Source organism: Crotalus tigris, unplaced genomic scaffold (assembly GCF_016545835.1).
Source record: "Crotalus tigris isolate CLP2741 ecotype Arizona unplaced genomic scaffold, ASM1654583v1 scf7180000024384.25900115:4084858, whole genome shotgun sequence".
NCBI classification, from domain to species: domain Eukaryota; kingdom Metazoa; phylum Chordata; class Lepidosauria; order Squamata; family Viperidae; genus Crotalus; species Crotalus tigris.
Window position 1 is genome coordinate 3,388,844 of NW_024100554.1, and position 15,112 is coordinate 3,403,955.

Genomic DNA, 15,112 nt, shown 5'->3' on the forward strand with positions numbered 1-15,112 from the left:
TATTACAACCTGGAGGAACGTTGTCCATGGGGTCGCGATGGGTCGGACATGACTTCGCAATTAACAACAACAACAATTACATAGTAAAGTATAATGCCTTGTCCTAAGCAGTTCCCATTTCCTCTTCATATCAAAGAGCAAAGTTAAACAAATTTAAGAAACATGAATATACATTGTTTATGAATGAAGGCGGATATCTTTGTCCCAGGATAATGTTGCAGGATCCAATCTGGGTCGGTCACTGGGACCAGAGGTTTAGTCTTCCAAGTTTTCGGATCTGTGCTGGAGCCCATCCTTGGGGAACTTCTATCTAGCAGAGCATGTGCTTTTGGCTATTCTGTGTGTGGTATATATGGTACCTATTGTGTGTGGCTTTTAGATGTTGATTGGGGTGTTGATCGTTGGCTATTAAGTTGTTGGCTGCTGTTTCTTTGTGCTACTAACCCCTTTCCTTGGAAACAACAGCCAATTACACAATAGTCAGCCATCAACGTCCCAAACAACATCTAAAAGAATATTTAATATCTTCCAAAAATTTATATCTGTGTGTGATTTGGATAAAGGTTGCTGGCTTCCTTGGATTTGTTTCTTTTTCCTCTTCCTCCTTTACTTATGTAGGCTTAAAAATGTACAATATGAGTAAATGTATTGATACATATCCATTTATATCTGATAATAACTGCATATTTGCTTTGTTTAAATGACTGTGGAAAATATTTGGCAGAAACTTCTGTATGACAGATGTAAAATTTATGCTTTCTTAATTGATTATATATTATTATAAAAAATTATACCCTAAGACCTCAATTCCAGTGTGTTGGAGATGACCAGACTTAGCCTAAAGTAGGAGTCAAACGTATCATTAGTCTCAAGTCCCTTCATGCCAAAAAGATCTAAGTCCATCCCTTCTTGAATTCCATTGATCTTATTTACCACCAATTTGCTTTGACCATTTGTAGTTCAGTTTTTCGTAGACAGCATTAGCATGCAATAAACTTGTAATCATTTGAACTTACTGATTTCTTGCATCTGATACAATCCCTTTTGAGCATAAGGTAATATTCTCAGTTATTCAGAAACAAGGCATGGAGGAAATTCAGGAAATCAATAATTTCCCTAAGCATGATCAGCAGATAATGTAAACATAAGTGTATTACGATAATATCTATTTAAGTATATTGTTATGTTATATTTTATATTTTATTTTTTGTAAGCTGCCCAGAATCTCTAGTGAGCTTAATAAATCTAATAAATTAACAATAAGATTAATAATTTTTTATATTACTGGAGAGTCTACATGACTGCAGAAAGTCTTGCAAAAATATGGCAACAAGCCTTGTGACTTTATTTGCCAGTTTGTGATCTATATTTCCTGTTGTAAAATGCTGAACAAATCCTTTGAAGGGAAGCTTTTACTGTTTTTCCACCTCTGTTTTGTTATCTGTTTTAGCACAATTACACACTAATTTGGAGCTCTTTGTGTTTGGCTAATAGCATCTGATTCAGAGCTGTCACATAAGTATCTTCCCTCCATGAACTTCTGTTGTTCCCTGTCAGTGGCCTTAACAGTTACCTATAGAGCACATTTTTCTTTGATCAGATATTCATCATGGGGAAATCACCAAGACGTTGTCAAGAGATGATGCCATCTGCTAAAGATACATGTAACTAAGATCACAATTATCAAAAGGGTAGGACTTTTTGTTCGTTTGTTAGGATTTCTTATCCTTACAATAAATGTAGTTGTCAGCAGGGTAAGTTCAAGCAACGGATAAGGTCACAATTTCATTTAATGACAACTTCCTACAGAGTGAACTTATGAGGTTCGATTTATTAAAGAGTCAGGAGGGATAAGATCACTGAATGGCTAGCCTGATTTATCTGGGTATGAGTGCGGTATTTGAAGAGAGAATGCCGTATTTCAAGTTTATGCTCAGAACTGTAGTTTAATGTTGAGTACTATGGGGCAGTGGAGAAACAGAATGAAGGTGGCAATTGCAAAGATATTTGAAGATATAAACTAGTAAGGTAGGCTTGTAGAGCTGTTTCACAAGATACAACGTCAACTTTGAGAAAATTGTTCAGAAGCATGTATGGAGTAAATTTTTCTGTAAGAAAATTTATAAAATAAAATAAAAAATGACTAAAATTTTTACCAATATATAATAGCTTAGCAAAAGGAATTAATGAATACAGGGATTGAAATGCAATAAGCATTGATCCTAAAATGTCTGCGATAATACATGGACCTTTAATCAATCAAATCTTTACTATGATCATAGACTAGTATAAGGAATGTGGGACATAAACAGTTATTATTCTTTTAAAAACTAAAAACATATTAAAACAAAAATTACATAATGTATAAGAAAAATCTAAAAATATCTATAGAGAAGGGAGAAAACATTAGATAAATAAAAAATAATTAATATGTGGTTAATTAAATCTATCATAATACAAAATACTCTTAACTAACAATTTAAATACTCACTGTGTTTGTGGCACATCTAATGGATTTTAAGGGCTGCTGTGCAAAACCTGACCAGACTGTATATTGTAGCAGATTTACTGTCTGCAAGGACACACATTCAATATAATTCCCATCAGATGATGACTTGTGCCTCAAACTAGCCTTTATGAGTATTTAAATAGTTAAGAGTGTTTTGTTGTGTGATATATTTAGTTAGCCAAATATTAACTTGTGACAGGATTTTTGTGTTTAGTTAATGTTTCTAGACTTTTATTTTTCACATTTACTTTTTATCTTTTTAAAATATATTTTTCTCTTTTTTAATTTTATGTAATTTTTTTTTTAAAAAATAAAGCTATTATTACATGGACCTTAAAACATCTGCTGTTAAAGACAGCCTAAGAGTGCTCCAAATGAGTCTTCTTAAGAGGGAATTCTATGGAAAATGTTTTGCAGTTGAGAAGGTCCTGTGGTCACATATGGATCCTGTGGATATGGGAGAAGACTCTATTTCAGGCATCTTGGCTCCAAGCTATTTAAAACTGAAAAAAATGAATTATATTGAGAAAAGGCAGCATCCATGGAGGATAGCAGAGTATTGGAAGGATGTAATCTTTGATAGCCACTAAGTTTGGACTAAATGAGGATTCTAAATTAGCTGTACATTTATTCATTCAATTTTTGTGGCTTTCCATTTCAAACATGTATTTCGGATGGCTAATAGCAACATTTTCCATTGTCATATTACAATAATTCAAATCACTTGAGTATTATTCATTGATGACTTATTAAAACATCTTTCCTTTCATTGAAAATTGAAAATTGAGTATTTTCAAAGTTATGTTTGTGTACTGGATGTCTAATTTCCATTTCAATTTATATAGCAGTTTTAAGCAAGGGAGGAAAACAGAAATAATTGGTAAGTATTTCTTTGGCCTTAATACCAAAAACTTGTAGGCCAGTTTTTTTTTTCTTTATTATTTCTTCAGAACTTATATTTCAGTCTAGTTTATTAATACATTTACAAATTGAAGATCAATAAATTTTTATTCAGAAAATTTTGCTCACATTAGTCATCAACTATTTTTATAATCAATGAAATGCAAATAATACATTTTAGGCATCAGATAGTTTAATTTATTAAGCATTATGTTGTGAAAAGAAGTGATAAATATGTTTTGCTAATTCATATTTATATACCATGAACACACAGGAAGAAATTGCCACAATTGAAACCTCCCTTTCTAGCCTTACTAAGGTGTGGGTGATTATCTTAAAAGCCATGGGATGTTTTGTATCAGAGCTAGTGAACCATGACTTGAGGCTTTTTTTACAGTGTAGCTATCATAAGTCTTTGAGTAATCACAGACTTTAAAAGTATGCTATATCAACAAGATAAGACAAACGCCCGTAGCACTAGCAGTATTATCTTTCCCAAAAATTGATTAGTGCATACTATGGGGCACACATATTTGCACAAACATATTCAGCAAGTGAGAAATGGGCAAGATCTTCGTGAAATGCATATGGGGAAAGGAAAATTCCTGCTGTGCTGTCTTTTGTCTATAATGAACAGCAATGGTCCATTTTTCTATTTAATTGTCAAACAATTGAGCAGCCTAATCCTGTTCAGGTTTAATCAAAGGTCTATATATTTTAGTGTGATTTATTCCCCATTGAATGTCTTGCATGTACTAGTGAATGTATTTAGACATCAGAGTGATATCTCAATTATATTTCCTGCAGTATATATTAACCATGCATTGAAGCACTCTAGAAATGCCCAGTAGAGATAGCAAAAGTGGCAATGTGGTTAGATAAAAGTATATGGAGTAAATTTTTTTCTTTGCAAATATTCTCCAGAAAAAAAACCTCTGTAACCTGCCTATTCTTAAAAATAGTGTGTAGTTTAAGTTACAAACAGCAGGGATAGTTTTTATCAATATTAATCATAGTTCTCCTTTGGCCATATTAGCTATGTGGTTGATCTATTTATGGAAATGATTATGTAAATTGTGATCAGTTATTATTTTCCTTTATATTATTTTGAAGGCAATTTGTTCCATTTTAAATAAGAATATTTTTTAAAAATGCAATGTAAAAATATTGATTTCTAGAAAACATGAATTTCTTCTTTCATATACTTGTTCTTATTGAAGCAGGGTCTTGTACCTTTAAGATTAACATGTACATTACTGTCTCTTGTAGTAACAAATCATATGGTTGTTTCTGTTGTATCAGAGTAACACAGTTAAGACTCTTATTAGAAAGTGTAATGTGATGTTGTTCATTTTTCTAGCTTTCAGTGAAGATGTATGGCTAAGTTTTAGAGTAATTCAGAATAGAATTATCACAAAGTCATGCAAGTTAAAATGAAGAACCATATAAAACTGGAACCACAAAATGTAAAAAATGCAACCAATAAAGAATGAGAAAGGAAGACATTTTAGTAAATGAAGAAAAGCTACAGGGAGAAACTGGAACTGTAAAAAGAAAGAATAGAATTAGAAACAATCCAGAAATGATGAAGTATAAAATAAGTATAGAAGAGAACAAAGAAATATAAATATATAAAGCTATACAATTGGAAGTAGAATTAGAAATAGCAAGCTGCAAATTTCTTCCTTTTCATAATAGAGCCTTTCTTGTTTAGAGTTTCATTAATTAGCTATGTTTTCTGACAGTACACCAGTCCGTTTCCCACTGCATATTTTGTCATGTCTTAGGGAATGTCTGCATGAAACCCTATAGAACATGGAAAGAAAAAGACATTGTTAGCATTGCTCCAGCTACGAGATATTTACTGCAAACAAGCAAATACCAAATAGCATGAAAACACCTTTGAAGCCAGCTGATTTCCTGCAAAAAAGAGAAAGTAGAAATAGAGAAAACCTTTGTCAATTTTATTCTAATTTATCTGTCTAAATTAATGTATGCAGGTGAAGAGTTGAAAGCATCTGCAAAAGTCAAAATATTTCATATTAATTCTGGCAGAATAGTACTGTTTTGTCTTCTTGTTGTTGTTGTTGTTAATTGCGAAGTCGTGTCCGACCCATCGCGACCCCATGGACAATGTTCCTCCAGGTCTTCCTGTCCTCTACCATCTTCTGGAGTCCATTTAAGTTCACAACTACTGCTTCAGTGACTCCATCCAGCCATCTCATTCTCTGTTGTCCCTTTCTTCTATTGCCCTCAATCTTTCCCAGCATTAGGCCCTTCTCCAGTGAGTCCTTCCTTCTCATTAGGTGGCCAAGTATTTGAGTTTCAACTTCAGGATCTGGCCTTCTAAAGAGCAGTCGGGGTTGATCTCTTCTAGGACTGACCGGTTTGAACGCCTTGCAGTCCAAGGGACTCGCAGGAGTCTTCTCCAGCACCATAGTTCAAAGGCCTCAATCCTTTTGCGCTCAGCCTTTCTTATGGTCCAACTTTCACAGCCATACATTGCAACTGGGAAAACCATGGCCTGGACTATACGCACTTTTGTTGGCAGGGTGATATCTCTGCTTTTTAGTATGCTGTCTAGATTTGCCATAGATTTCCTCCCCAGGAGCAAGCGTCTTTTAATTTCTTGGCTGCAGTCCCCATCTGAGGTGATCTTGGAGCCCAGAAAAATAAAATCTGTCACTACCTCCATTTCTTCCCCATATATTTGCCAGGAATTGAGAGGGCTGGATGCCATGATTTTGGTTTTCTTAATGTTGAGTTTCAAGCCAACTTTTGCACTCTCCTTCTTCACCCGCATCAAGATGCTCTTTAGTTCCTCTTCACTTTCTGCCATTAGAGTGGTATCATCTGCATATCTTAGGTTGTTGATATTTCTCCCGGCAACCTTAATTCCAACTTTTGATTCATCTAGCCCTGCCTTTCTCATGATGTGCTCTGCATATAAGTTAAATAGGCAGGGTGACAGTATACAGCTTTACTGGACTCCTTTTCCAGTTTTGAACCCATCAGTGGTTCCGTGTCCAGTTCTCACTGTTGCTTCTTGACCCACATATAGGTTTCTCAAGAGACAAATGAGATGGTCTGGTACTCCCATCTCTTTAAGAACTTGCCACAATTTGTTGTGATCCACACAATCAAAGGCTTTATCATAGTCAATGAAGCAGAAGTAGATGTTTTTCTGGAACTCCCTAGCTTTCTCCATGATCCAGCGTATGTTGGCAATTTGATCTCTAGTTCCTCTACCTCTTCGAAATCCTGCCTGTACTTCTGGTAGTTCTCGATCCACATACTGCTGGAATCTAGCTGGTAGGATTTTAAGCATAACTTTACTAGCATGTGAAATGAGTGCAATGGTGCGATAGTTTGAACATTCTTTGGCATTGCCTTTCTTTGGAATTGGAATGTAAACTGACCTTTTCCAATCCTGTGGCCACTGTTGAGTTTTCCAAATTTGCTGGCAAATGAGTGTAGCACTTTTACTGCATCGTCTTTTAAGATTTTGAATAGCTCAGCTGGAATACTGTCACCTCCACTAGCTTTGTTGTTGCTCAGATTTTCTAAGGCCCATTTCACTTCACATTCTAGGATGTCTGGTTTGAGGTCAATGACCATCTCATTGTGGTTATCTGGGACATTAAGCTCATTCTTGTATAGTTCTTCTGTGTAGTTTTGCCATCTCTTCTTAATCTCTTCTGCCTCTGTTAAGTCCCTGCCATTTTGGTCCTTTATCATGCCCATCTTTGCATGAAACATTCCCTTCATATCTCCAATTTTCTTGAAGAGATCTCTGGTCCTCCCTATTCTGTTGTTTTTTTCTATTTCTTTGCACTGTTCATTTAAGAAGGCATTCTTATCTCTTCTAGCTATTCTCTGGAATTTTGCATTCAATTGTTTTGTCTAGTTAGATGCAAAAAGAACCTGAGCGATTTCAATGAAGGAGATGCTTTGAAGCTGCCAAGTTACCTTTCCCTTTTAAGGACCCAGGAACAGTAGACTGTGTTATTCCAGGAAGTATTCCCAGTGGGAATACAGGCCATCCATAAACTTTGAACAATTTTATAATAACAAAAATAAGTTGTTTGTGTTTTTGGATGCACTATATCTGAGCTAGAAATGAAATAAGCACAGGAGCAAAATACAGATATTGTAGATTTATTGATTTAGCATATGGTGATGATACATTAGTCAAGAGACTACAATGTTAATAAAGAGTAGTTGTTTGGCTGCCTAAGATTGCACCACAGGAGGCGAACTAGCTCTGCACTCGGAATAGCTAATGTTATCCAAGGCTTTTTTCCTCTACTGATGTCACCTCGTATTTGGGAGTCACATTTGGGCAGGTTTTGCACTGGTTGGGTTCAGATATTGTAGAAACACTCAGCTTTGGACATGATTCTTAAGTAGCGTAGAACAATGTTTCTCAACCTCAGCAACTTTTAAGACATGAGGACTTCAATTCCCAGAATTTCCCTGCCAGCAGAATTCCTCAGCTAATCCCTAGCCAACTTCTGGGAGTTGAAGTCCATAGATCTTAAAGTTGCTAAGGTTGAGGAACACTGGTATTGAGTCCTTGTGCAGAAGGTCTCCTTTGTCTTCACTGAACTGCTTGGATTGTTTTATTTTTGAGAGGGAATGTTGACCATTTACATGAGATAAAGATGTTCAATTTTTATTGTGCAAATCTGACATTCCTCTAAACATTCTGATATCTACTTACTGTTTCAGAGTGGATTTATTTTAGCTAGTACCCTTTGTCATTCATCACCAGTTTACAAAAGAACTGGTATATGTTTACTTCCAGTTGTGCTATGGATGTGGGCTTGCCTGACAGTGATTGTGTTTTCTAACATTGTGACTATAGTTCTTCTTAGATGTATTCAGTCTACAGATACCCAGTTTTGCTCCTACTGTTATGATCCAAAGGGATTCCATTTAGGCTTATCAGTCTGATTAATTTCAGAGACATTATAATATCAAATAATAATTGAAGCAATTCTTTGAATTCAACTAAATAAAAAAATACTTTCATATACAGCTTTCCAATATGTTCACCATTTCTTAACTGCAAACATGGATGGAAATTGCTCAGAACTTACATTATCTAAATAATAATATAAATTCATTATTTATATTTGAAATATGCCGATACATTATTCTATCTAAAACAATGAAATAATAAGCTATTGTGTATGGAGATCAATTTGCTAATAACATTGAAGAATGAGGAAAAGAAAATCTCTTACTGGCTGTTTTTTGCAATTTTGCATTTTGTATAAGCATTCTGTTAAGTTCTTCTATTAAGTTTTTGCTATTTGAAAAGAATAGCATTGTCCTATGCAACTGGGGATTTTGGTAGATGTTTGGTTATCATTGAATAATCTGCCCTAACTTTGTCATTCTTAATCCATTAAAAGCCAGGCCTGTTTGTAAATCCACAGGTGTAGATAAGGAGTCACTGTTTGACTGAGGCTGAACCCTTTTCAGATGAAAAATGTCAGTGGCAGAAAGGGAGACTGAATTATTTTTAAAAGAGTTTTCAAAGATTCTCATGATTCCTCTGCTATCAGTTAAATTTGACATGTCCATAGACATGCTTCCTTTTTAATGGTTAAAAGCAGGCAAAACTGCCGTTTCCATGTTTATCTAAAACAAAAGCCAAAACATTCTGTATGTGTTAATGTACACATATTTCTCCATAGATTGAACAGAAAAAGAGAGACTTTTCAAAAATTACCCGTCAGCCGCCAATGAAAAAGTACGGTCCTTTTTGCAATTTTGCAAGGACGCTGGTATTAGGGGAGAAGAAAGAACACCATTTCAGTGATGGCAAAGTAGGAATAGAAGGCAGTCAGTCTGAATTTTTATAGAAGGCCCGTTTGCATCTCACGAGCTAAATTTCAAAATATTGTTATGTGTTTCTTTGCAAGTAAAAACATGTAAACCATAATAATACATTAAATATCATCACATACAGAAATGCATATGCCAATTGCATAATTGCTCATGAAAAATTTTAATATAAGGAGAATCTTACATGAGAATATATACAAAGGCTATCTTTCTTTTTGTCAGATTTATAGATTGTTACAGAAATGAAATGAAAGAGACTTACTATCAGGATGGCTGTACAAAACAAAATGGACAGATTTGCTATCCTACATCTAGGCCACACTTGGCTTCTATCCATTAACTGATTAATTGAGAGCAATATAGCAAGATATGACTCAAACCAAAAAGAAAGAAAAGTTCTGCTGTGCAGAATTGACAGGCAATGAAAATTCAAATAGAGTGTTGAAAGATGAGAAGTGAGAAAACAGGATTGCATCATTCTGCAGTTATTTAAAAAACTGTGGTAGCTGGTAAATACTTTAGACCGCAGTGTTTCTCAACCTTGGGAGCTTGATGATAGGTGGACTTCAACTCCCAGAATTTCCCAGCCAGCAATACTGGCTGGGGAATTCTGGGAGTTGAAGTCCACTCAACTTTAAGCTCCTAAGATTGAGGAACACTGTGTTAAAGACTTATGCAGCAGAAAAAACACTATCTAAACCAGGGGTTCTCAACCTTGGCAACTTTAAGACTTGTGGACTTCAACTCCCAGAGTTGAAGTCCACAAGTCTTAAAGTTGCCAAGGTTGAGAACCCCTGATCTAAGCAGAAGATGCAAGTCTTGATTCATGAGATTGGATCAGGAAAATTATATCAGAAATGGAAGGCTAAATCAGTCCTAAAAAGAAGGCAAAATGGCAAACAAATTCCAAAAATGTTGCCAAGAAAACTGCTTGGACTTGTCTGACTGAAAAGTATCTCCTCTCCCTCAAAAAAAAAGAAAGAAGGAAACCCACCAACTTAGTATCAACTTTTAATATTTGATTGTTGTTGTTGTTAATTGCGAAGTCATGTCCGACCCATCGCGACCCCATGGACAACGTTCCTCCAGGTCTTCCTGTCCTCTACCATCTTCTGGAGTCCATTTAAATTCACACCTACTGCTTCAGTGACTCCATCCAGCCATCTCATTCTCTGTCGTCCCCTTCTTCTATTGCCCTCAATCTTTCCCAGCATTAGGCTCTTCTCCAGTGAATCCTTCCTTCTCATTAGGTGGCCAAAGTACTTGAGTTTCAACTTCAGGATCTGGCCTTCTAAAGAGCAATCGGGGTTGATCTCTTCTAGGACTGACCGGTTTGAACGCCTTGCAGTCCAAGGGACTCGCAGGAGTCTTCTCCAGCACCATAGTTCAAAGGCCTCAATTCTTTTGCGCTCAGCCTTTCTTATGGTCCAACTTTCACAGCCATACATTGCAACTGGGAAAACCATGGCCTGGACTATACACACTTTTGTTGGCAGAGTGATGTCTCTGCTTTTTAAAATGCTGTCTACATTTGCCATTGTTTTCCTCCCCAGGAACAAGCGTCTTTTAATTTCTTGGCTGCAATCCCCATCTGAGGTGATCTTTGAGCCCGGAAAAGTAAAATCTGTCACTACCTCCATTTCTTCCCCATCTATTTGCCAGGAATTGAGAGGGCCGGATGCCATGATTTTGGTTTTCTTAATGTTGAGTTTCAAGCCAACTTTTGCACTCTCCTTCTTCACCCGCATCAAGAGGCTCTTTAGTTCCTCTTCACTTTCTGCCATTAGAGTGGTATCATCTGCATATCTTAGGTTGTTGATATTTCTCCCGGCAATCTTAATTCCAACTTTTGATTCATCTAGCCCTGCCTTTCTCATGATGTGCTCTGCATATAAGTTAAATAGGCAGGGCGACAGTATACAGCCTTGCCGGACTCCTTTTCCAATTTTGAACCAATCAGTGGTTCCGTGTTCGGTTCTCACTGTTGCTTCTTGACCCGCATATAGGTTTCTCAAGAGACAAATGAGATGGTCTGGTACTCCCATCTCTTTAAGAACTTGCCACAATTTGTTGTGATCCACACAATCAAAGGCTTTTGCATAGTCAATGAAGCAGAAGTAGATGTTTTTCTGGAACTCCCTAGCTTTCTCCATGATCCAGCGTATGTTGGCAATTTGATCTCTAGTTCCTCTGCCTCTTCGAAATCCTGCCTGTACTTCTGGTAGTTCTCGATCCACATACTGCTGGAGTCTAGCTTGTAGGATTTTAAGCATAACTTTACTAGCATGTGAAATGAGTGCAATGGTGCGATAGTTTGAACATTCTTTGGCATTGCCTTTCTTTGGAATTGGAATGTAAACTGACCTTTTCCAATCCTGTGGCCACTGTTGAGTTTTCCAAATTTGCTGGCAAATTGAGTGTAGCACTTTTACTGCATCGTCTTTTAAGATTTTGAATAGCTCAGCTGGAATACTGTCACCTCCACTAGCTTTGTTGTTGCTCAGATTTTCTAAGGCCCATTTCACTTCACATTCTAGGATGTCTGGTTCGAGGTCAGTGACCATCTCATTGTGGTTATCTGGGATGTTAAGCTCATTCTTGTATAGTTCTTCTGTGTAGTTTTGCCATCTCTTCTTAATCTCTTCTGCCTCTGTTAGGTCTCTGCCATTTTGGTCCTTTATCATGCCCATCTTTGCATGAAACGTTCCCTTCATATCTCCAATTTTCTTGAAGAGATCTCTGGTCCTCCCTATTCTGTTGTTTTCTTCTATTTCTTTGCACTGTTCATTTAAGAAGGCATTCTTATCTCTTCTAGCTACTCTCTGGAATTCTGCATTCAATTGGGTGTATCTTTCTCTTTCTCCTTTGCCTTTCGCTTCCCTTCTTTCCTCAGCTATTTGCAAAGCTTCCTCAGACAGCCATTTTGCTTTCTTGCATTTCTTTTTCTTTGGGATGGTTTTAGTTGCTACCTCTTGTACAATGTTGTGAACTTCCATCCATAGTTCTTCAGGCACTCTGTCTATCAGATCTAATTCCTTAAATCTATTTGTCACCTCTACTGTATATTCATCAGGAATATGATTTAGTTCATACCTGAGTGGCCTAGTGCTTTTCCCTACTTTTTTCAATTTAAGCCTAAATTTTGCAACGAGAAGCTCATGATCTGAGCCACAGTCAGCTCCTGGTCTTGTTTTTACTGACTGTATAGAGCTTCTCCATCTTTGGCTGCAGAGCACATAGTCAATCTGATTTCTATGTTGACCGTCTGGTGATGTCCATGTGTAGAGCCGTCTCTTGGGTTGTTGGAAAAGAGTGTTTGTTATGACCATCGTATTCTCTTGACAAAATTCTATTAGCCTGTGCCCTGCTTCATTTTGTACTCCAAGGCCAAACTTGCCTGTTATTCCGGTTATCTTTTGGCTTCCTACCTTAGCATTCCAATCCCCCATGATGATAAGGACATCATTTTTTGGTGTTAATTCTATAAGGTGCTGTAGGGCTTCATAGAACCGGTCAATTTCATCCTCTTCAGCACCAGTGGTTGGGGCATAGATTTGGACTACTGTGATATTGAATGGTTTGCCTTGGATTCGAATTGAGATCATTCTGTCATTTTGAGGATTGTATCCCAGTATTGCTTTTCCTATTCTTTTATTGACTATGAAGGCTACTCCATTTCTTCTGAGGGATTCTTGCCCACAGTAGTATACCTGATGGTCATCTGAGTTAAATTCACCCATTCCTGTCCATTTTAGTTCGCTGATTCCTAAGATGTCGATGTTCAGTCTTGTCATCTCTTTTTTGACTATGTCTAGCTTGCCTTGATTCATGGATCTTACATTCCAGGTTCCTATGGAGAAAAAGTCTTTACAGCATCGAACTTTCCTTTCACCACCAGATATATCCACAGCTGAGTGTCCTTTTGGCTTTGGCCCAGTCGCTTCATTCTTTCTGGCGCTACTAGTACTAGCCCTCTGCTCTTCTCCAGTAGCATATTGGACACCTTCCGACCTGAGGGGCTCATCTTCCAGCGTCATATCTTTTTTTCCTTTTTTCCATGGGGTTTTCATGGCAAAGATACTGGAGTGGTTTGCCATTTCCTTCTCCAGTGGATCACATTTTGTCAGAACTCTCTGCTATAACCTGTCCGTCTTGGGTGGCCCTGCATGGCATAGCTTATAGCTTCATTTAGTTACGCAAGCCCCTTCGCCACGACAAGGCAGTAATCCATAAAGGGGTTGTACATAAGTAAAATTGAATACTTCCAGCTGCTCCTCACTCTTTGGATGGATTTTAGAGTCATATTGGCGACATGAGTAATGAGTTTTAGATCATGTTGGTGACTGACCTCTTAGCATGTTTGCTTATATATAGTACCTTTTTGTTAGGGTTTCAGCCAGTACCTTTATGACAAGTATAGCATTTTGTCAGATATGGTATATTCTTAATTTACAAATAATTACATAGTTACATAAAATGCAGTGAGACTAAATACTAGGAATATGGTACATTCAATCAACAGAAATTTACACAGTGAGAATAACTTTAAGGAGGGAAAATATTTGTATTTTCTGAACGACTCAAGATCATTAACTTTGCAAGCAAGAATAAACAATGATAATCCAATCTTTACCCCATTCGTATGTGAGTTGATATCATCGATTTCTGTATATGTTTGTGACATTGACCCACAGAAAGATAGAGTGGGGCTTGGGACCCATGCATTATGCAATGACTACCATCTTGTTTTGGACTAGTCCCCATGGAAATGACATTGTTTATGTAATTTTAATAAAACAAATATTCCCTAAATGTTGGCTGGTTAGTAAACGCAACAATGGAGAGATTGCTGTGGGCTAGTGTGGTAAACTCTTTTTATTTTCTTTGCTTCTCAGGGGAATTGGAGATGTTCCAGAGGGATGGAGAACGCAAGATCCAGAGTCGGCAACAGCTTCCGGTGGGAACAACATGGGGGCCCTTTGCTGGAAAAATGGACTTGAATAACAACACACTGGTATGTTAAGAAGCACTGCACCAAATGTTGGAGCTTTAGTTTGTTCTTTTTTAAGCTGTCTCATTTATTAAGATAAATAACTAATGGCATTTGGCCCACTTTCTCTTAATCTTTAGAAAAATACTAAGGCAATGTTCTTTCGGTCTGCTTTTAATTGTTGATGGATATTAGCAATTGTACTTATGAATTTCAATCTGTGTTTTTAATATCTTATACATGGCTGTTGTTTTTAAATTTTTCTAACTTCCTTGAATGTTTGCTAGAATACAAAAGCAAATTTTGGTTAAACAAATAAATATAAATAGTCCTCAATTTACCACCACTATTGGGACCGGAACTTCTAAGTGAAGAGGTTGTGAGTCAGATCCAATATTATGACCTTTTTGCTGTGGCTGATAAGTGAATCACCTGGCTGTTAAGTGAACCTGGCTTCCCCCATTGACATTGCTTATCAGAAACCCTTTGAGAAGATGTTGATTATGGGATCTCAGGACACTGCATCAATTATAAATACATGCCAGTTGCCAGGTGCTCTAATTTTGATCATATGACCATGGGATGCTGTGATGGCAATAAGTAGGAGGACAGGTTGTAATTCACATTTTAGCACAAACAGATGTTAAACAAATGTTTGTACATTAAGGAAAACCTGTTGTCCTTTACTAATAAGCTTATGATACCCAGTTCTCCTTTCTGTAGACGTTTTGAATCATTGTTTGGAATCTGTGGGGACAAAATAGCGTAATGATTGTAGGTAAGCTTAAAGTACTAGCCTGTTTTAGATGAGGCTGTACTTACCTTGAAATGCCAGTTCATATCTTCTGAGTCTTTGT

General features: G+C 36.8%; 1 protein-coding gene across 1 annotated transcript in view; it reads left to right on the plus strand.

Moving 5' to 3' along the window:
* Positions 1 to 15,112, plus strand: part of ZFPM2 (zinc finger protein, FOG family member 2) — a 342,462-nt gene that overhangs the window by 147,807 nt on the left and 179,543 nt on the right. The window contains exon 4 of the mRNA XM_039328889.1: positions 14,161 to 14,279. Coding sequence (XP_039184823.1) covers positions 14,161 to 14,279 — 119 coding nt within the window. The remainder of the gene's footprint in view (positions 1 to 14,160; positions 14,280 to 15,112) is intronic.